Below are 24,287 nucleotides of genomic sequence, written 5' to 3' on the forward strand. Positions count from 1 at the left end.
AACTAGGAATAGTTTTGCATCTTATCTTTTCTCTGTGTATCTATGGTCTATATAAGAAAATGTTAAATTAATATTGGATTTATTTTGTTATATTTGATTCAACATTTAGGCCCCAAGTTATGAAAGTCTGGCGGACTTGATCCGATAGTGCGGATCAGGTCCGCCAGACTTCGCTGAATACGGCGAGCAATACGCTCGCCATATTCAGCATTGCACCAGCAGCTCACAAGAGCTGCTGGTGCATTGCCGCCCCCTGCAGACTCGCGGCCAATCGTCTGCCAGCAGGGGGGTGTCAATCAACTCGATCGTACTCGATCAGGTTGATTTCCAGCGATGTCTGTCCGCCTGCTCAGAGCAGGCGGACAGGTTATGGAGCAACGGTCTTTGTGACCACTACTTCATAACTGCTGTTTCTGGCGAGCCTGCAGGCTCGCCAGAAACACAGGGCATCAAGCTCCATACGGAGCTTGATACATATGCCCCATAGACTTTAATGTGTTAAGATATTTATCACACAACTTTCATAAAGCTTGTTTTTTGCTTGCTCCTACAGATTTGTTCATCGGATTTAACAACCATGTCAAGCTCTTTAAAGATACTTGCTCTTTTAATGCTTCTGATATTATTTGTTATCATCTATAAATTATTCTATCAACAAATTGATACTCTAGGCATTTCTTTTATATACCAAGGGAATAAAAGCTACAATCTAAATAACATTAAAAATCAAGCAGATGGAAACATTTTTCAGGAGACAACTGATAGCTTGAGGATATCACCCCCACTCCATCCTAAAAGTTACAAAGATATTCTAAGCCAAGGAAATTGCATCATATTTCTGGAGACCACTGACAAACTGGAGCCAACAAACTTGGTACTATGTGCAGTTGAATCAGCAGCACTTGTTTACCCCAATAGATCTGTAATTTTATTTATGAAAGGTTTGACAAATTTGAAATCAGAAGATGAAAACAATATAAGAAGCCTTTTCCCAACCCTTTTGTCTTTCAATAATGTCTACATATTTCCTCTGCTAACAGATGAAGTGTTTAAAGGTACACCCTTGCTAACCTGGTATTTGAAGGTAAGAAATGTTTTTCCTATTTCCAAGCACAGGCAAATTAAATGTTTCCATTGTCTCCAACATGTCGCTATATTACGAGTGGCAAACTAACTGTAGCACGCAGGAGATAAGGGATACTTCATGGCTGCATGTGACAGAAAATTGTGTGCGTATTATGAGTTGAAAGTAAACATGTTTGTTTGAGCGCAATCAATTTAAGCACTCATCGGGTTAGCAAGCTAAGTTTGATCGCGCTCAAACGAATGAACATACTGTCAAATAATCCATAGAATATATCTATATTTTTACAGTATGTTTAATAATTTTTAATAATTTGATTTTTTTTTTCTTTTTAATATTTTATGTTTAATATTTCAGTAACTGGTCTTAAGGTTACTAAATTTTCATGTGCGCTAACCTGACCTCACTAAATCGAAATTGCGAAACCCAATGTGCAAACCGCATATTTTACATTCCTATATTCTTCACATATAATTTTTTTTACATGTTATTATTAAATATAAATTGATATATATATATATATATATATATATATATATATATATATATATATATATATATATATATATATATATATAATCCAGGTTAAGGAAAGCACAATCTTACACAGATAAACCACAATATAAAAGTTCTCCACAAATGCAGGCACTCACTGGTCTTGGTTAAAATAAGATGATTTATTTAATTCATTAAAAAGGTATCCATGACGTTTCGGTACATTCCTGTATCTTTATCAAATGTTACCGCAATCCTCAGGAGGTTTTAATTTTTTGTTAGTATTGCGGTAACATTTGATAAAGGTACAGGAATGTACCGAAACGTCATGGATACTTTTTAAATTAATTAAATAAATCATCTTATTTTAACCAAGACCAGTGAGTGCCTGCATTTGTGGAGAACTTATATATATATATATATATATATATATATATATATATATATATATATATATATATATATATATATATATCTGAAACTGTATATAGAAATATATATAGAAAAATGAATTTACAATAAAAACTCAATTTTCCTGCAAGTGAACATTGGAATGTTAAATTTGTACATTAAATATACAGTAAAACCCATAAATACATAAATACATAGGTATATATATATATATATATATATATATATATATATATATATATATTATATATATATATATATATATATATATATATATATACTGTATATATATATTTATATATACACACACACAGTACATAACAGTCTATCATCTATCTATTATTATTATCAGGTATTTGTAGAGTACAAACAGGTTCCACAGTGCTATGAACATAGGTGGTATATAAAAGCGATTACAGGTATCAAATGGGAAGAGAGGGTCCTGCCGAGAGTTTCACTGTTGTAGTCAGCTCTTATGAAGATGAACTGCAAACAGCTGGGCTCATAGGCTTACATGCTATGAGGTTTTAGGGGATAGCAGTGGTGATAGGAAGGTTAGTGTAGGTTGTAAATGTCCCTGAATAGTAGAGTCTTCAGGGAGCACTTGAAGCTTTTAAAACTAGGGGAGATTCTTGTGGAGCGAGGCAGAGAGTTCCATAAAATGGGAGCCAATCTGGAGAAATCTTGAAGACGGGAATGTGAGGAGGTAACAAGAGAGGAGCAGAGTAGGAGATCATGAGCAGAGTGAAGGGGACGGGAGGGAGAGTATCTGGAGACAAGGTCTGAGATGTAGGGGGGGAGCAGTGTAATTGAGGGCTTTGTGTGTCAGAGTGAGAATTTTGTGTTTAATCCTGGAGGCAAGAGGAAGCCAGTGAAGGGATTGACAGAGAGGTGCGGCAGATGAAGAGTGACGTGCAAGGAAGATGAGCATGGCAGAGGCATTCATTATGGATTGTAAAGGAGCTAGGCAGAAGCTAGGGAGACCAGAGTTGCAGTAGTCGAGGCGGGAAAGGATGAAACAGTGGATTAAAGTCTTTGTTGTGTCTTGTGTAAGGAAATGTCTAATTTTAGCGATGTTTCTCAGGTGGAAGTGGCAGGCTTTAGCCAAGGACTGAATGTGAGGAGTGAAAGAAAGACCTGAGTCCAGAGTAACCCCAAGACATCGGCATGTGAGGTTGGGGTAATTATGGAGTTATCAACAGTTATAGAGACATGGGGGTGGAGATTTTGGAAGAAGGGTGGAAAATAAGGAGCTCGGTTTTGTAGAGATTTAGCTTGAGGTAGTAAGAGGGCATCCAAGATGAGATATGAGAGAGACAGTTAGTGAGACGGGTTAGCAAGGAAGGAGGTAGTTCTAGTGCAGCTAGGTAGATATTGGTATCATCGGCATACATATGATAATGAAACCCATGGGACTTTATTAAGAAACCTAGTGAGGATGTGTAGATTGAGAAGAAAAGGGGACTGAGGACAGAGACTTGCGGTACCCCAACAGAAAGAGGTAACGGGGCAGAGGATGCCCTAGAGAAGGCTACATTTAAGGTACGGTTTGACAGATACAAAGAGAACCAAGAGAGAGCTGTGTCACAGATGCCAAAGCATTGGAGTGTGTTGAGCAAAAGAGGGTGGTCGACAGTATCAAAGGCTGCAGACAGATCAAGGAAGATAAGTAGAGAGAAGTGGTCTTTTGATTTTGCTGTAGGTAGGTCATTGGTAACCTTAACAATTGCTGTCTCTGTTAAGTGAAGGGGCGAAATCCAGATTGCAGTGGGTCAGGGAGGGCGTTTAGTGTAAGGAAATGGGATAGACATGCATATACTAGCTTTTCAAGAAGCTTGAGGCAAGAGGTAGAAGGGAAATAGGGCGGTAGTTGGATGGGGAGTTTGGATCGAGAGAAGGTTTTTTGAGGATAGGTGTGACTACTGCATGCTTAAGAGATGTGGGAACTATACCAGTGCTGAGGGAGATGTTGAAGATATGTGTGAGTATAGGGGTAAGGGTAGAAGAGCGGTAGGGGATTAGTTGTGAGGGTATGGGGTCGAGGGGACAGGTAGTGAGGTGAGAGGATAGTATAAGGGCAGAAACGTAATCCTCTGTAACAGGGGCAAAAGCGCTAAATTTATGGCCATGTGGGTTTTGGAGGATTGTGAGCTTTTAAGGGGGAGGGAGACCAGTAGTATGTTGAGAGATTATTTCATTTCTGATGGAGTTGATTTTGTTGTTGAAGTAGCTGGCAAAATCATGGGCTGAGAGAAAAGTTGTGGTGGGATGTGTGGGTGGGTGGAGAAGAGTATTGAATGTGGGGAACAGACGTTTTGGGTTTGAAGAAAGAGTAGAGATAAAAGTGGAAAAGTAGTGTTGCTTATATAGATTAAGGGCAGAATAGTAAGAGTTCAAGATGAACTTATAGTGAAAAAAAAGTCAGCAGAACTCTGAGATTTCCTCCAGTGTTGCTCAGCAGTATGGGAACATCTGTGTAGGTACCGTGTCAGAGGAGTATGCTAGGGCTGAGGATGAGTGTTTGTTTTCTGAGTTATGGTAGGCGGGGCCAGGTTATCAAGAACCGATGTAAGGGTGGAGTTATAGTTGCAGATGGATTCATCAGGACAGGAAAAGGAGGGGATGGAAGAGAGAAGAGGTTAGACAGATACGAAGAGAACCAAGAGAGAGCTGTGTCACAGATGCCAAAGCATTGGAGTGTGTTGAGCAAAAGAGGGTGGTCGACAGTATCAAAGGCTGCAGACAGATCAAGGAGGATAAGTAGAGAGAAGTGGTCTTTTGATTTTGCTGTAGGTAGGTCATTGGTAACCTTAACAATTGCTGTCTCTGTTAAGTGAAGGGGCGAAATCCAGATTGCAGTGGGTCAACGAGGGAGTTTAGTGTAAGGAAATGGGATAGACATGCATATACTAGCTTTTCAAGAAGCTTGAGGCAAGAGGTAGAAGGGAAATAGGGCGGTAGTTGGATGGGGAGTTTGGATCGAGAGAAGGTTTTTGAGGATAGGTTTGACTACTGCATGCTTAAGAGATGTGGGAACTATACCAGTGCTGAGGGAGATGTTGAAGATATGTGTGAGTATAGGGGTAAGGGTAGAAGAGCGGTAGGGGAGTAGTTGTGAGGGGATGGGGTCGAGGGGACAGGTAGTGAGGTGAGGGGATAGTATAAGGGCAGAAACTTAATCCTCTGTAACAGGGGAGAAAGCGCTAAATTTATGGCTATGTGGGTTTTGGATGATTGTGAGCTTTTAAGGGGGAGGGAGACCAGTAGTATGTTGAGAGAATATTTCATTTCTGATGGAGTCGATTTTGTTGTTGAAGTAGCTGGCAAAATCATGGGCTGAGAGAAAAGTTGTGGTGGGATGTGTGGGTGGGTGGGGAAGAGTATTGAATGTGGAGAACAGACGTTTTGGGTTTGAAGAAAGAGTAGAGATAAAAGTGGAAAAGTAGTGTTGCTTATATAGATTAAGGGCAGAATAGTAAGAGTTCAAGATGAACTTATAGTGAAAAAAAGTCAGCAGAACTCTGAGATTTCCTCCAGTGTTGCTCAGCAGTATGGGAACATCTGTGTAGGTACCGTGTCAGAGGAGTATGCCAGGGCTGAGGATGAGTGTTTGTTTTACGAGTTATGGTAGGTGGGGCCAGGTTATCAAGGACCAATGTAAGGGTGGAGTTATAGTTGCAGATGGATTCATCAGGACAGGAAAAGGAGGGGATGGAAGAGAGAAGAGGTTCAAGAGAGCTAGTGAGCTGTTGCTGATCTAATGACTTGATTCTTCTGTGAGGTTTAGTGTGAGGGGTAGAAGGAGGGAGAGTTGTAGGGAGGGAGGTGATGGTACAAGTTAGGAGGTAGTGGTCAGAAAGAGGAAAAGGTGAGTTTGTGAAGTTTGAGATAGTGCATCGATCACAGAAAATCAGATCAAGGGAGTGACCATATTTGTGAGTGGGAGAGTCAGTCCATTGTAACAAGCTGAAAGAGGAAGTGAGTTGCAGAAGTTGTTTTGCAGGGGAGGCAGTGGGATTATCAACAGGGAGGTTGAAGTCACCGAGAATGAGGGCAGGGGTATCCGAGGAAAGGAAGTAAGGTAGCCAGACGGCAAAGTGATCTAGAAAAAGAGTTGCAGAGCCAGGGGGCGGTATATGACTGCAACGCGTATACAGAGGGGAAAGAATAAGCAAATCATGTGTGTTTTGAATGAAGAGAACGTGAGGGAAGAGAATAGCTGTATTTGTTGAATGGTGCAACTAGAGGAAAGTAAAATACCAACACCACCTCCTTGTCTATTGTCAGACCTAGGAGTGTGGCTGAAGTGGAGACCCCCATGTGACAGTGCAGCAGAGCAAGCCGAGTCTGAAGGAGAGAGCCAGGTTTCTGTGAGAGCCAGAAGATTGAGAGAGTGGGAGATAAAGAGGTCATGGATAAAAGAGAGTTTGTTGCAAACAGAGCAAGAGTTCCATAGTGCATAAGTGAAGGGGGTGGTGACTCTAGATGCAAGAGGAAAAAGATTAAGGTTACCAGAGTTTTGTTTCTGAAGTCTATTGAAGGGCACACATGGGTGTGCAGGGCAAGGAAGTTGTGGGGGACCAAGATTGGGGGAGATGTCACCAGCAGCTAGTATGAGCAAGAGGAAGAGTGACATAAGATGAGATGCGGTTTTGCAGTAGTGAGGACTGTTTTTGTGATGAGTTGCAAGGGGGAGAGAGAGTCTTTAGGAATGTGTGAAGTTCATGAATACAAAAGTAAGGTGAGGTTAAGAGAGATGGGCTAATGAGCAATGCTGGTGGTGAGGGGTAAGGATTAATTGAGTAAAGTAGTTTGTTAAACAGACAAAAGGTGGTAAAAAGGAATATGAAGATATTTAGCATTTTTTTTACATACCAAAGAGAGACTTGTAGTACATATGACACAAAAAACAGGGAATTTTGGCAGGATTTGAATGCAGGGATCAATTCACATACCAAAGAGAGACTTGCAGTACATACGACACAAAAAAACAGGGAAATTTGGCAGGATTTTAATGCAGGGATCAATTCACATACCAAAGAGAGCCTTGCAGTACAAATGACACAAAAAAACAGGGAAATTTGGCAGGATTTGAATGCAGGGATCAATTCACATACCAAAGAGAGACTTGTAGTACATATGACACAAAAAGCAGGGAAATTTAGCAGGATTGAATGCAGGGATCAATTTACATACCAAAGAGAAACTTTTAGTACATATGACACAAAAAACAGGGACATTTTGCAGAATTTGAATGCAGGGATCAATTCACATACCAAAGAGAGACTTGTAGTACATATGACACAAAAAAATAAAAATCTATCTATCTATCTATGTTTATATCTCTGTATATGGATATATAGATGTAAAATATATATAAATATTGATATATAAATAAATAAATATATCAAGCTTTATTTAATTATACATAAAAATATATTGTTTATATAAAAAGTGGTGTTAACAGGGATATGGTAAATGACAAGGTGTTGAACTGGGAAGAACGCAAAGTTGTATATTTATATAGGCCTCTATTAGATTGGTTGTTTTACCAAAAGTATAATGACCCTATATAATTATTCTTCAGTCTCTTTATTAGAATACAACCAGAAAATACAGGATATTTGTATGCAGAATGGAAAAAACTGAAAAAAAACAGAAAAATACAGATTCTATAGAATTAAGTGGCAAGTAGTTTGTCTAACCTCCTCTTACACTTGATCAATAGCAGGAACCTGGGTCTTCTAGACCTAAATGGAATGAAACCCTAATTAATGTCATTGCTAACACTTGTATGTGTCCTACTATTTCATGTCAAAATGACTGATGTGAAAAATGTCTATAACACCAGGTTTGTGCAAGATATGCTTAAGCATTACATACACGTGGTATGAGTTTAATTCGTTGGAAACTTGCAAATAAGACCAATCACATCATTCCATTCAAAATGCCAAAGATTACATAATTTGATAGACATAAAATCATACTTTTACGTCAGCAAGGTTACTCTCAATAGGAAATAAAAAAACAAACTGGATACTCAAGATGTGGTATGCAAGCTGTTAAAAAGAAATGTGAAGAATCAGGAGAGGTTAAGGACAAAAAAAAGGACTGAAATGCCAAGAAAACTTTCAAAATCTGATGAGAAGTTTCCCAGAGTTTCCTCTTTGAGAGACCAGAAGAAGTCCAGCAAGGACCTGGTTCAGCATCTGGCAGCTTCATCGGGATGCCAAGTAAACCCTTCTAAAGTCAGAAGAAGCTTGAGCATGAATGTTCTCTGTTGAAAGATAACAGCAAAATAAACCACATTCCTTCTGAAAAGTGCCTGATAGGGATTGGTTTTATTTTTCAGAATGATAACTATCCCAAGCACACTGCTAATGCAGTGAAATCATATTTGTAGAAAAACAGCTGATAAAACACTGACAGTCATGGACTGGTCTCCACATAGTCTAGACCTTAATATTATAGAGGTAGTATGGGAATCACCTGGGCAGAGAAATAAATAAAAGAGAACTTAAATCTAGAGAACTCTGGGAAGTGCTGAAAGAAGTCTGGTATTATATACCAGAAGATTACTTCAGGACAGTCTCCTCGAAAAAATTCAAGATGTGCTTAGTGCCAAGCGAGGCCACACTAAATACTGACATTTACTTGAAGAAGCCATTTTATTCTGAAAATTGTGTTTTTTTTTATATTTTGTGTTCATACTTCCTGTATTTTCTGTTTGTATCTTTATAAAGAGACCGAAAAATAAATATGGATAGTCATTAAAACTAATGGTCGCCTAAGACTTTTGCACAGTACTGTATATATATGTATTTGTATATATTAAACATTTGCATTCATTTTGTTACAAATTAGTTCACAAAACAAGGAAATTTGAGACATGAATGCACAACAAAATTTAAAGTAAACTAATAAATATTGACACAAATCGACATTATTCCATTGTTTACTTTACTTACCTATAGCACGATGGGGTGCAGCACCGCTAATGCTGAGCTTTATTCACAGAGCCCCAGGGCATGCTAATAAGAAGCTTACGGCTAGATTACGAGTTTTGCGTTAGTGGCTCTGCGGTGCAAACGAGCAGTTTTCTCTCACCGCTCACTTACCTACAGCGCTGGTATTACAGGTTTTTAAAAACCCGGCGCTAAAAGGCAAGAAGTGAGCGTAGAGCAAAATTTTGATCCTTACCGCACTCAAATACCAGCGCTGCTTAAGTCAGCAGTGAGCTGGTTGTACGTGCTCGTGCACGATTTCCCCATAGGAATCAACGGTGAGAGCCGGCTGAGAAAAAGTCTAACACCTGCAAAAGAGCTCAGTAACGCAGCCCCATTGATTCCTATGGGGAAATTAAATGTATGATTACATCTAACACCCTAGCATGAACCCCAAGTCTAAACACCCCTAATCTTACACTTATTAACCCCTAATCTGCCGCCCCGACATCGCCAACACCTACATTATACTTATTAACCCCTAATCTGCCGCTCCAGACACCACCACAACCTACATTATATGTATTAACCCCTAATCTACTGCCCCCAACATCGCCGACACCTACATTATTTTATTAACCCCTAATCTGCTGCCCCCAATGTCGCTGCAACCTACCTACACTTATTAACCCCTAATCTGCCACCCCCAACATCGCTGCCATTATAATAAACATATTAACCCCTAAACCGCCGCACTCTCGTCTCGCAAACATTAGTTAAATATTATACAAAAGGAGAGGAGGACAGGAGGCATCTTGGGGCACACTGGAGTGAGAGTCTTAAGGAATCAAATAGGGGATAGGCATGAGACACATAAATTAAAACATAACTTTTATTAATATAAAATTTAAAAAAGAAAAATTATTAAAATTAAGTGTCACCCTATTACTATATCAATATATAAAGCAACGTAAATTAGTGCAGGTAGCGCAGGTCCCAATACTATCAATATTAGTTGGAAAATAGTATTCCAAAATGGTACTGTTAGAAAATAGTACTCATTATATCGCCGTATATGTGTATACTACTTGCCACTAAACAATAGGGTATAACTTAAATATAGCTGCTCCATAACCTGTCCGTCTGCTCTGAGCAGGCGGACAGACATCGCCGGAAATCAACCCGATCGAGTACAATCGGATTGATTGACACCCCTGCTGGCGGCCCATTGGCCGTGAGTCTGCAGGGGGCGGCCACAAGAGCTGCTGGTGCAATACTGAATACGGCAAGCGTATTGCTCGCCGTATTCAGCGAGGTCTGGCGGACCTGATCCGCACTGTCGGATCAGGTCCGCCAGACTTTCTTAAATAGGGGCCATTGTATCTATCTTAGGGTTTATTTTTATATTACAGGCAACTTTGTATTTATTTTAACTAGGTAGAATAGTTATTAAATAGTTATTAACTATTTAATAACTTACAAGTTAAAATAAATATAAATATACCTGTAAAATAAATCCTAACCTAACTTACAATTACACCTAATACTACACTATCATGAAATAAATTACCTAAATTAACCCCTTAATGACAGAGGACGTACCAGGTACGTCATAGGAAAAACTCCCCTTAGTGACAATTGACGTACCTGGTACGTCCTCTGCCTTTTGAAGTGCTGGGAGCGATCATGATCGCTTCCAGCTGCTTACAAGGGATTGTAGTGATGTCTCAATATTGAGACATCACTGCAATCCCCTATATTACCCACCGATGCAGAAAGGGCCACTCTGTGGCCCTCTCTGCATCGGCCATTGATGGCTAAACATTTGTTCACGTTGGTGGGTGGGAGCAGCTTCCATCGGCACTGTTTGCCGTTGTAATATATTGCCTCTCTTACCGATCTTGTCGGCGATCGTGGGCTGGTGCGGCCGGGGGGGGGCGGGGGGCGGCGTGTGCGCGCGTGCGCGCGTGCGTGCACGCAAAATGTGCATAAAAAAAAACAACAATACAGATGAATGCTGATCTCTGTATTTTAGTAAGGGATCTGGGAGGGGGAGGGATGTAGATTGTTGAGGGGGGCCAGCTACACTACAGAAAACAAATGCTTTACATAAAAAAGTTAAAAAAAAACAAATTTTGGGGGCAAATTGGGTACTGGCAGACAGCTGCCAGTACCCAAGATGGAGGCATATATGTAGAGGGGGTCCAGGGGAGTGTTAGAGAAATGTATGGGGGGGATCAGGGAGGTTGTGGGGTAAGGGGGGATCCATCACTGCAGACAGTATAAAAAAAAAAAAAAAAAGCTTTTTATTTCTGCCAGTACTTAAGATGGCGGTGACAATTGTGAGGTGGGGGAGGGAAGAGAGCTGTTTGAGGGGGGTCAGGGGGGATAAAGGGGTGGGATGTGTCAGGTGGGAGACTGATCTCTACAATAGAGCTAAAAATTAACCCTACAAGCTACCTAATTAACCCGTAACTGCTGGGCATATTACAAGTGTGCTGCGCAGCAGCATTTAACGGCCTTATTATTACCAAAAAGCAACGCCAAAGCCATATATGTCTGCTATTTCTGAACAAAGGGGATCCTAGAGAAGTATTTACAACCATTTGTGCCATAATTGCACAAGCTGTTTGTAAATAATTTCAGTGAGAAACCTAAAATTGTGATAAATTTAACAGTCTTTTTTTTATTTGATCGTATTTGGCGGTGAAATAGTGGCATGAAATATAACAAAATGGGCCTAGATCAATAATTTGGGTTGTCTACTACACTACACTACACTAAAATTAAACCTAAAAGCTCCCTACAAGCTCCCTAATTAACCCCTTCACTGCTGGGCATAATACACACGTGGTGTGCAGCAGCATTTAGCGGCTTTCTAATTACCAAAAAGCAATGCCAAAGCCATATATGTCTGCTATTTCTGAACAAAGGGGATCCCAGAAAGGTATTTACAACCATGTATGCCATAATTGCATAAGTTGTTTGTAAATAAATTCAGCGAGAAACCTAAAGTTTGTGAAAAAATTTGTGAAAAAGTAAACAATTTATTTTATTTGATCGCATTTGGCAGTGAAATGGTGGCATGAAATATACCAAAATTGGCCTAGATCAATACTTTGGGATGTCTTCTAAATAAATATATATACATGTCAATGGCTATTCATGGATTCCAGACAGATATCAGTGTTCCAATGTAACTAGCGCTAATTTTGAAAAAAAGTGGTTTGGAAATAGCAAAGTGCTACTTGTATTTTTTTGCCCTATAACTTGGAAAAAAAGCAAAGAACATGTAAACATTAGGTATTTCTAAATTCAGGACAAAATTTAGAAACTATTTAGCATGGGTGTTTTTTGGTGGTTGTAGATGTGTAACATATTTTGGGGGTCAAAGTTAGAAAAAGTGTGTTTTTTCAATTTTTTCCTCATATTTTATATATTTTTTTATAGTAAATTATAAGATATGATGAAAATAATGGTATCTTTAGAAAGTCCATTTAATGGCGAGAAAAACGGTATATAATATGTGTGGGTACAGTAAATGAGTAAGAGGAAAATTACAGCTAAACACAAACACTGCAGAAATGTAAAAATAGCCATTGTCATTAAGGGTAAGAAAATTGAAAAATGGTCCGGTCATTAAGGGGTTAACTACAATTAATTACTATTAAATTAAATAAACTAAATTACGGAAAAAAAACACTAAATTACAGAAAAAATAAAATAATTACAATTTTTTAAAACTAATTACACCTAATCTAATCCCCCTAATAAAATAAAAAAAAGCCCCCCAAAATAATAAAAATCCTTACCCTATACTAAATTACAAATAACCCTTAAAAGGGCTTTTTGCGGGGCATTGCCCCAAAGTAATCAACTCTTTTACCTGTAAAAAAAAGACAATACCCACCCAGCATTACAACCCACCACCCACACACCCAACCCTACTCTAAAACCCACCCAATCCCCCCTTAATAAAACCTAACACTAACCCCCTGAAGATCACCCTACTTTGAGACGTCTTCACCCAACTGGACTGGGCAGAAGTGGTTCTCCAGAGGGTCCGAAGTCTTCATCCTATCTGGGCAGAATAGGTCCTCCAGATGGGCAGAAGTCTTCATCCAGGCGGCATCTTTTATCTTCATCCATCCGGAGCGGAGCAGGTTCATCTTCAAGACATCCGATGCGGAGCATCCTCTTACTTCCGATGACTAACACTAAATGATGGTACCTTTAAGTGACGTCATCCAAGATGGCGTCCCTTCAATTCCGATTGGCTGATAGAATTCTATCAGCCAATCGGAATTAGGGTAGAAAAAATCCTATTGGCTGATCCAATCAGCCATTAGGATTGAGCTCGCATTTTATTGGCTGATCCAATCAGCCAATAGAATGCGAGCTCAATCCTATTTGCTGATTGGATTAGCCAATAGGATTGAAGTTCAATCCTATTGGCTGATTGGGTGAGCCAATAGAATTTTTTCTACCTTAATTCCGATTGGCTGATAGAATTCTATCAGCCAATCGGAATTGAAGGGATGCCATCTTGGATGACGTCACTTAAAGGTACCGTCATTCAGTAAGAAGACTCCTGATGAAGAGGATGCTCCGTGTCGGATGTCTTGAAGATGGACCCGTTCCGCATGGATGAAGATAGAAGATCCCGCCTGGATGAAGACTTCTGCCCATCTGGAGGACCTCTTCTGCCCGGATAGGATGAAGACTTCGGACCCTCTGGTGGACCACTTCTGCCCGGTTGGGTGAAGACATCTCAAGGTAGGGTGATCTTCAGGGGGTTAGTGTTAGGTTTTATTAAGGGGGGATTTGGTGGGTTTTAAAGTAGGGTTGGGTGTGTGGGTGGTGGGTTGTAATGTTGGAGGGGTATTGTCTTTTTTTTTACAGGTAAAAGAACTGATTACTTTGGGGCAAAAGGGACAATGCCCCGCAAAAAGCCTTTTAAGGGCTATTTGTAATTTAGTATAGGATCGGGATTTTTATTATTTTGGGTTTTTTTCCCCCGTAATTTAGGTTATTAAATTTAATTGTAATTAATTGTAGTTAATTTAGGTAATTGATTTAATGATAGTGTAGTGTTAGGTGTAATTGTAACTTAGGTTAGGATTTATTTTACAGCTATATTTGTATTTATTTTAACTAGGAAGTTATTAAATAGTTAATAACTATTTAATAACTACTCTACCTAGTTATAATAAATGTAAAGTTGCCTGTAAATTAAAAATAAACCCTAAGATAGATACAATGTAACTATTAGTTATATTGTAGCTATCTTATGGTTTATTTTATAGGTAAGTATTTAGTTTTAAATAGGAATAATTTATTTAATAATAATATTTTTATTTAGATTTATTTAAATTATATTTACGTTAGGGTTAGGGTTAGACTTAGGTTTAGGGGTTAATAACTTTATTATAGTGGCGGCAACATTTTGGGAGGCAGATTAGGGGTTAATAATTGTAGGTAGGTTGCAACGACATTGGGGGCGGCAGAATAGGGGTTAATAACTATAATGTATGTGTCAGCGATGTTGGGGGCGACAGATTAGGGGTTCATAAGTATACTGTAGGTGGCGGCGGTGTCTGGAGCGGCAGATTAGGGTTTAATAATTATAATGCAGGTGTTGGCGATGTCGGGACCGGCAGATTAGGGGTTAATAAGTATAAGATTAGGGGTATTAAAGGGCTATTGGTAGTTTATTTTTAGTTTAGGAGGTAATTTTATTTTGGGGTGGCATTTTTGTTTTTATAGGGCTATTAGATAAGGTTTTATTTGTATTATTTTGGATAATTTCATTTATTGTTTTTTGTAATCTTATATTTTTTTATTTTTCGTAATGTTAGTTTTTTTTTAATGTTAGGGTTTTTTTTATTTTTTTGTAGTGCTAGTTTTTTTCTAATTTTGTAACAGGTTTCTTATTTAAAATAGTAATGTTAGGTTAATTTATAGTTTAAGTGTAGGTGTATTTTATTTCACAGGTAAGTTTTTATTTATTTTAAGGTAGTTATATTGTAAATTTAATTTAAAGTTTGGGGGTGTTAGGTTTAGGGGTTAATAATTTAAGTTAGTGTGTTGCGATGTGGGAGGCTGGAAGCTTAGGGGTTAATAGGTTTAGTTTAATATTTGTGATTTGGGGTGTGGCAGTTTCAGGGTTAATATGTTAATTATAGTAGTAGCTATGTGGGGGGTCAGAGGTCTAGGGGTTAATAAGTTAAGTTTAGTAGTTGCAATGTGAAGGTCTGGCGGTTTAGGGGTTAATATGTTTATTATAGTAGTAGAGATATGGCGGGCAGTTTAGGGGTTAATAGGTTTAGTTTAGTAGTTGTGATGAGGGGGCCCGTGGTTTAGGGGTTAATAGGTATATTTAGTGTTGGCAATGTCAGAGGGCAGCAGTTTAGGGGTTGATAACTTTAATTAGTTTCACCGATGTCGGGGGGGTGGCGGATTAGGGGTATTTAGACTATGGGTTTAAATTAGGGTGTTAGGTTTTTACATAACTTTGTTTTCCCCGTAGACAGCAATGGGAAATGCGTTACAGTGATCGCCATTCCACGATCGCAAGTGTTGCGTCCAGTCACACCTTGGGTTTTGTGCGATATGCAGTTTATCGCACCATATTGCACAGCAAAAGAAGGTTTTTCAGTAACTTGTAATGGCAGCGCTATGGAGAGTGCGATACTGCTCTTTTTTTTTTTTGCGTTTACGCCCTTGGTTTAACGCACAATTTGTAATCTCAGTGTATGTGATTACACATTATTATAAAAACAAGAAAAAACAAAGCAGAATTGGTTTTACATGTTGTATACAAACTATCAAATGCAGGTGTTGTATTATAATATGACAATATGCTAGAAACCATGTGTACCATAGATATAGAAAAAGCAAACAGAGTGAGTGAATGCAATCCCATAATAATCTATTATATCCCATAATAATGCAAAACTTAAAAAAAACATAAACACGGATCAAGAAGAAAAATCAACATAATGTACATAATGTCTCTATATATACGCTGAACCTACACCTGCATCCAGTATAAGGGATCAGACATCCAAATTTAAGAGGGGGAAATACATATAATCCAGGTCTATAAGGCTTTATCAAAGTATGTGGGATAATACATAGGCATCGCTAGTCTGAATAACCACACATAGTAAGAAGAGATAATGGGGTGACTACAAAGAGAATAAGTGCCTACCTATATAGATTCAAATTATCATGGAGCAGAAGAGTGGGTCACTCGATCAGTAGCCCAACCTGGCTAGCCAAGTCCAGCTGCTATAGCGCAGTGTTTCAAGCGCAACAGTACAAGTCTGTGGGCATTACATATTCCTATTGGGTGAGTGGGACACACCTCCTGTCCACCAGTAAATTGGATGACAAGGGCATAATGCGTGGAACACGGCTGGCTCAGAATTCTAACTAAGAAACTTCAAACACGTTAAATTGCAACAAAAATATCAACGCTAGTTCTTTTGTTGATACTGGATCAAATACCTCAGCTATAATAGATAAACGGTAGTGAGAGAGAAGACATTATGCAGTGCAGACAGGGGCCATATAATTAAGATGATGTAGACCTCCAAGGACAATCTACAGAAACTATATGGACCTAACTCACAGGATCATAGTGTCTATACTAGCAAGAGATGGTTAACCCATATAGTAAGCAACAGGGAATGTCAAAATCTTACAATGTTAAACACATACATAAAATAGTTAAACACATAAATACAATAATAATGAAGGAGCAACCCCAAATATTGATAAAGGAAGTTGATACAAGTCTTAAAATCTGTATCAAGTTACTCACAGTTATCCTCAGGGATAATGCCTACATAATGGAAGAGAATGTAAAACACATACATATCTCCCATAAATATCCACAGGAAGTGGAATGGATAGTCAATAATTTGTAAATCCATTGTGCTTCCTTTTGTAGTAACAGTTTCTTCCTGTCACCCCCACTCCTCAGTGGGGGAACATGGTCAATGAGAATAAAGTGTAAGTCTTTCACGGTTTGCCCCTGCTGCACAAAGTGCCTGGCCACTTTTTGGTCACTTTTTCCTTTGTCAAGGGCAGTCCGTATAGCAATACAATGGTTAGCCATATGTTTTTTTTATATAATCAGATGTTTTTCCAATGTAAAACAGGCAACAAATGCAGCTGAGCTTATAGATAACAAACTTTGTAGTACATGTGAGGTGATGTTTAATTGGAAATCGTTGGCTAGTGTGGGGATGTCTGAAGCTCCCCCCCTGGATCATGGAGTGGCATGTAGTGCAACTTGGGCATCTGAAAAAACCCAATCTGGAAGGTCTACTTGCTGCTTCTGTACTAAAGCTGTTGACTGGATTGGTTCTCATAAGAATGTCCCTGAGGTTTCTTCCCCATCTCTGTCTTGGAGGAGGATATAGTGGTCTACATTAGCCAACACAATCTGAGTGACCCTGAACGCAGAGTCCTCAACAAGGGGCTATCGCTTGTACCAACTACCACTGTGAGTCAATTTGATACCTTCATTGACACTATGAAGTTCCAGAGATATTTAAAACTAGGAGATGTCTTCCAATGAAGAATACAGGATGAAAGGATATACCCATTCAAGAATCCTAGCACATTTGATTCCCCTACCACAAACCCAAGTATATGGACGTTAACTAGGATGGTCTAACAGTCCACTACAATTTCCGATACGAACACCAGAAAATATAGGAACAACATGACACATGAGGAATGGACAGCAGTCAGATCCCTGACAGAAGATACATCTATTGTGATTCGCCCTGCTGATAAGGGCGGTGCAATTGTTTTACAGGACTACCGATTGAGTGACACACTCTTCTGCTCAATGATAAATTAAATCTATATAGGTACGCACTGATTCTCTTTATATTCACCCCATTATCTCTTCTTACTATGTGCGGTTATGCAGAGTAGCAATGCCTATGTATTATCCCACATACTTTGATATAGCCTTATAGACCTGGATTATATGTATTTCCCCCTCTTAATTTTGGATGTCTGATCCCTTACACTGGATTCAGGTGTAGGTTCAGTGTTTATATAAACATTATGTACATTATGTTGATTTTTCTTCTTGATCCATGTTTATATTTTTTTTAAGTTTTGCATTATTAAGGGATATAATAGATTATTATGGGATTGCATTCACTCACTCCGTTTGCACTTTCTATGTCTATGGTACACATGGTTTCTTTGCATATTGTCATATTGTAATACGACACCTACATTAGTTTTTTCTTGTTTTTTAATTATGTGTAATCAGATAGGTTGCTATGACTACTGCTTTGGCGTTTTTTCAATAGGGGAGGGGCTTATATGGTATTTAAGTTTGGTATTCACTTGTGTTCTGTTGGTTTGATAAAGGGGTGTATGTCCTGAAATCTCACTTGAATAAAGGACATATTTTGCTGTCAAGACCAGTGAGTGCTGTTTTCTTTTATATATATATATATATATATATATATATATATATATATATATATATATATATATACTGTATATATATGGATTTTAATTTTACCAAACAAACAGAAATATTATGCTATGTGAAGAACATTGGAATTTGTTGCACTCCTTTGAAATCAATGGGGGAATACATTAATGCGGTCGCAATATTAAAGTTTGACTATTTCAATTAGCGCTCCTTAGCTTTTTACTTTCAACTTGTAATATGATCACAACACTATGGGTGCAAAAAAGCCTCCGTCTAGCAAAGTTAAATCACGAGCGGGACCACTCATTTGTGCTCCACTCGTAATCCAGCCCTTAATGTGCTCCCAAGGACTTGTTATTGTAGCAGCAGAGTATAAAATGCATGGGTAATTGCTCTTGTATGTTTATTTTTGTATAAGAAACAGCTGTTTTGCTGATTGATCCTCAATTATTTGTTATTATGAACATATATGGGCTGAGCCTGCAGAAATAGCAGACATCCTAATCGTACCTATCTCTCTATAAATTAATAAAGGCCTCCTTATTTCTTTGACAATACACAATGGCCAATATGTATAGAGAGCAAATGAAAATGAAAAATGTATTACCTATTGCTTTCACCCCCTATTGGGAACTTGGTTGCTGTTAGATGCCTTTTATTTACATAGCTTTTCTATAGAGAATACTAAAGTAGTCATATTAGAGTATATGTGATGGTTTAAATGCTAGCATTAAAAGCTAGCAATTAAAAGACAAAATAAGGTAACTTTGATACATTCCAGCTTGTAAAACAGATCAATTGTAACACATTAAAGTGGAGAAACATGTACAGTACAATAGCCCTTTAACCATCATGTTCTCATGTTATTATTTACTATTCTTTAAAGGGACATTAAATAATTTGAGATGGTAATATAAATTGATATATTATATAATTATATATTGTCTCCTTTTCATGTAATTTCATTTGAAAATTGTGAGCTTTTTAGTTTCTTTTAGAAACGGAGGCGAAGAACACTGTTATATTCCACACAGCCATTGGCTGCACACTATTTAAAACTATTCCTAATTGGCCACAGCAGAGAATGTAACCTAAGTTACAACACGGCAGCTCCCATTGTTTTATAGACACTAAGGGGCCTATTTATCATCGGTTTGTCCGACATGATCCGCTCAGCAGATCATGTCCGACAGACATCGATGAATGTCAACATTTATCATTGCACAAGCAGTTCACCAGAACTGCTTGTGCAATGCCGCCCCCTGCAGATTTGCAGCCAATTGGCCGCTAACAGGGGGTTTCAATTAGCCCGATTGTATAGGATCGGTGGATTGCAGACCACAGCCTCAGAGGAAGTGGACTAGTTATGAAGCAGAGTTCTTAAGACCACTGCTTCATAATTGATGTTTCCGGAAATCCTGAAGGCTCCCACAGAAACAGGGGCATCAAGCTCCATTTAGAGCTTGCTAATTCGGCCCCTTAAACTTTACACTTATGTTGTCAATATTTAAAGAACTAAAGAATCCTTAAAAATACATCTACATGTTATTCTCAGATTAATATTTTTTTTGAATGATTCATTCTATCCAGCATTTGTTTGGCATTTAATGTACCTTTAAGTATTTCATTTTAATGATTTTCCATTATATTTACAGGTTAATCCTAGTATGGAACAATATTGGACCCATGTACTTGCAGATGGCTGCAGGCTGGCACTGATTTGGAAATATGGCGGCATGTACTTTGACACTGACATTGTCTCAATTCAACCAGTTCCAGTTGTCAATTTTTTGGCAGCCGAGTCCTCTAAGTATTCAAGTAATGGAGCTCTTGGCTTTTCTCCACATCATGAATTCATCTGGAAATGCATGGAAGACTTTGTCCGTAACTATAAGGGAGAGGTGTGGGGACAGCAAGGGCCTTTATTATTAACAAGAATTCTAGAACAGATTTGCTCTCAGCATAGGTTTATGGCTTTAGAGGATATTATGTGTGGAAATATCACTTTCATGAATCCTGTCAGATTCTATTCTGTATCTGGTAATAATTGGAGGACGTTCTATGAAGTTTGGAAGCCAGTGCCAATATTCAACAACTCATATGGCTCACATTTTTGGAACTACATGAATCATGAGAAAGCAGCAAAGGTTGTGATTCCTGGAAGTAACACTTTAGCAGAATATCTTTACAAACAATTTTGTCCAAACAACTATGAAGCTCTTAAGAGAAAAAATTAAAACAACGTGTAATTGTTTGTAAGGGGTAAATTATCTAACTCGGGTTTCAGAAACATGCTCATTAAATCAGTTGCCAGCTTAAAGGGACATGAAACCCACATAAGTTATTTTAATGATTAAGATAGAGCATGCAATTTTAAACAGCTTTCTCATTTACTTTTATTATCAAATAATCTTTGTTCTATTTGTATCTTTTGTTGAATAGCAGGGACATAGGCTCAGGAGCATGCACATGTTTGGACCACTATATTATTATTATCAGGTATTTGTAGAGCACCAACAGATTCTGCAGCACTATGACATAGGTGGTATACAAAATAACATTTACTGGGGTCAAGTGGGTAGAGAGCCCTGCCGAGAGTTGCACTTTTGTAGTAGGCTCTTATGAATGTCTTATGAATTAAGTTCCATAACATGGGAGCCAGTCTGGAAAAGTCTTGTAAATGGGAATGTGAGGAGGTAACAAGAGAGGAGGAGAGTATAATGATCATGAGCGAAGGGGATGGGAGGGAGAGTATCTGGAGACAAGGTCTAAGATGTAGGAGGGAGCAGTGCAGTTGAGGGCTTTGTGTGTCAGAGTGAGAATTTTGTGTTTAATCTTGGAGGCAAGAGGAAGCCAGTGAAGGAATTGGCAGAGAGGTGCAGCAGATGAAGAGCGACATGTAAGGAAGATGAGCCTGGCAGAGACATTCATTATGGATTGTAAAGGAGCTAGGAGGCAGCTAGGGTGACCAGAGAGGATGGAGTTGCAGTAGTCGAGGTGGGAAAGGATGAGAGAGTGGATTCAAATCTTGTGTCTTGTGTAAGGAAATTTCTAATTTTAGAGTTGTTATAAGGTGGAAGCGATAGGCTTTAGTCAAGGACTGAATGTGAGGAGTGAAAGAGAGATCTGAGTCAAATGTGACCCCAAGACATCGGGCATGTGGAGTTGGGATAATAATGGAGTTATCAAAAGTTATAGAGAAATGGGGGGTGGAGATTTTGGAAGAAGTGGGGAAAATAAGGAGCTCAGTTTTAGAGAGATTTAGCTTGAGGTAGTGAGAGGACATCCAGGATGAGATATGAGAGAGACATTTAGTTATATGGGTTAGCAAGGAAGGAGATTGTTTTGGTGCAGAGAGGTAGATTTTGGTGTCATCAGCATACAAATGATAATGAAACTCATGGGACTTTATTAAGGAACCTAATGATGACGTGTAGATTGAGAAGAGAAGGGGACCAAGGACAGAGCCTTGCGGTACTCCAACAGAAAGAGGTAACAGGGCAGAGGATGCCACAGAGAAGTCTACACTAAAGGTATGGTTAGACAGATAAGAAGAGAACCACAATAGAGAAGTGTTGCAGATGCCGAAGGAATGGATGGTTTGGAGCAAAAGAGGGTGGTCGACAGTATCAAAGGCTGCAGACAGATCAAGGAGAATAAGGAGAGAGAAGTGGCCTTTGGATTTTGCTGTAAGTAGGTCATTGATAACCTTAACAATTGCTGTCTCTGTGGAGTGTAGGGGGCAAAATCCAGATTGCAGTGGGTCAAGGAGGGAGTTTAATGTAAGGAAATGGGATAGACGTGCATATACTAGCTTTTCAAGAAACTTTGAGGCAAGAGGGAGTAGGGAAATAGGGCTGTAGTTGGATGGGGAGGTTGGATCAAGAGAGGGTTTTTTGAGGATAGGTGTGACCAGTGTATGTTTAAGAGATGAGGAAAATATACCAGTGCTGAGGGAGAGGTTGAAGATGTGTGTAGTATAGGGGTAAGGGCAGAAGAGAGGGAGGGGAGTAGATGTGAGGCGATAGGGTCGAGGGGACAGGTAGTGAGGTGAGAGGATAGTATAAGGGCAGAAACTTCTTCTTCTATAACAGGGGTAAAAGAGCAACATTTTTGGCTATGTGGGTTTTGGATGATTGTGAGCTTTTGAGGGGTTGGGAGACCAGTAGTATGTTGAGAGTTGATTTCATTTCTTTTGATGGAGTCGATTTTGTTGTTGAAGTAGCTGGCAAAATCTTGAGATGAGAGAGAAGTTGTAGTGGGAGGTGGGCGGAGAAGAGTATTAAATGTGGAGAACAAACATTTTGGGTTTGAAGAAAGAGTAGAGATAAGATTAGAGAAGTAATGTTGCTTATATAGATTAAGGGAAGAATAGTAAGAATTCAAGATGAACTTATAGTGAAGAAAGTCAGCTGAACTCTGAGATTTCCTCCAGTGTCACTCAGCAGTACAGGAACATCGGAAGGGGGTGGGTGGAAATTCCCCCTAAGCAGACCTTTGCTGTTTATACCCAAATGTAAGCACCTACCTGAATCAATGTTTTGATGCCAAAGAACCATCATATTTTAAATTATGCACAGTTCATGTGTACATTAAAGGGTTAGTACATTCAAAATTAAACTTTCATAATTTAGATACAGCATACTATTTTAAGCAACACACTGCTTGGAGCTAGCAGGTGATAGGTGGCTGCATTTATGGCTCTTGTCACTACTCACTAGATGTATTCAGCAAGCTACAGTAGTTTATTACTGATCCTGAGTCTACTCTTCAACAAAGAATACCAAGAGTTTAAAGCAAATCTGATTATACAGTACATGCAAATTGCATGCTCTTTCTGAATCATGGAAGTTTAATTTGACATTACTGTCCCTTTAAGCAACTTTCTCTTGCTGTTTTATTTTTTTTATCCTATAACTTTTCAAATCCTTATAATGCTCAATAGGTTCATTATAATTTATAATGTATAAATGACATACGTCCAGATTACGAGTTTTGCGTTATGAGTGGCTCAGTGCTAACTTGCAAGTAATTTCCATCACTCACCTCTCTATAGTGATGCTATTACAGGTTTTCATAAACCTGGGGTTAGCGGGCAATATGTGAGCGTTGAGCAAAATTGAGCTCCATACCGCACTCAAATACCAGCGCTGCTTTGAGCTGGTTTTACGTGCTTGTGCACGATTTCCCCATAGACATCAATGGGGAGAGCCGGCTAAAAAAAAGCCTAACACCTGCAATAAAGGAGCGTAAAAGCGCCATAACGCAGCCCCATTGATTCCTATGGGGAAATAAAAGTTATGTTTACACCTAACACCCTAACATAAACCCCGAGTCTAAACACCCCTAATCTGCTGTCCCCAACATTGCCAACACCTACATTATACTTATTAACCCCTAATCTGCCGCCCCCTACACCGCCGACACCTACACTTATTAACCCCTAATCTGCCGCCCCCGACAACGCCGACACCTACCTACACTGATTAACCCCTAAACTGCCGCCCCCAACATCGCCGCCACCTACCTACACTTATTAACCCCTAATCTGACGCCCCCGACAACGCCGACACCTACCTACACTGATTAACCCCTAAACTGCCGCCCCCAACATCGCCGCAACCTACCTACACTTATTAACCCCTAATTGGCCGCCCCAATGTCGCCGCCACCCACCTACACTTATTAACCCCTAATCTGCCGCCCCCAACGTCGCCGCCACTATAGTAAAGTTATAAACCCCTAAACCTAACCCTAAATGTAACCCTAACACTAATACCCACTAACTTTAATATAATTAAAATAAATCAAAATAAAAAATACTATTATTAACTAAATAATACCTATTTAAAACTAAATATTTACCTGTAAAATAAAC

The 24,287-nt window shown here is 38.9% G+C and overlaps 1 protein-coding gene across 1 annotated transcript; it reads left to right on the forward strand.

Moving 5' to 3' along the window:
* The first annotated feature begins 556 nt into the window (after window positions 1-556).
* On the forward strand, window positions 557-24,287 carry LOC128655312 (alpha-1,4-N-acetylglucosaminyltransferase-like). Its single transcript, XM_053708961.1, has 2 exons — window positions 557-1,084; window positions 20,065-24,287. The coding sequence occupies exons 1-2, from the start codon at window positions 578-580 to the stop codon at window positions 20,644-20,646; spliced, it is 1,089 nt and encodes a 362-aa protein (XP_053564936.1). The 5' UTR covers window positions 557-577; the 3' UTR covers window positions 20,647-24,287.

Source organism: Bombina bombina, chromosome 4, assembly GCF_027579735.1.
Source record: "Bombina bombina isolate aBomBom1 chromosome 4, aBomBom1.pri, whole genome shotgun sequence".
Lineage (NCBI taxonomy): Eukaryota > Metazoa > Chordata > Amphibia > Anura > Bombinatoridae > Bombina > Bombina bombina.

Excerpts from the sequence above, each read along its gene's own strand:
- LOC128655312 (XM_053708961.1), top strand. The coding sequence starts at position 578 with ATGTCAAGCTCTTTAAAGATACTTGCTCTTTTAATGCTTCTGATATTA. Across the intron at positions 1,085-20,064 it reads TGCTAACCTGGTATTTGAAG|GTTAATCCTAGTATGGAACA; the intron begins GTAAGAAATGTT and ends TTATATTTACAG.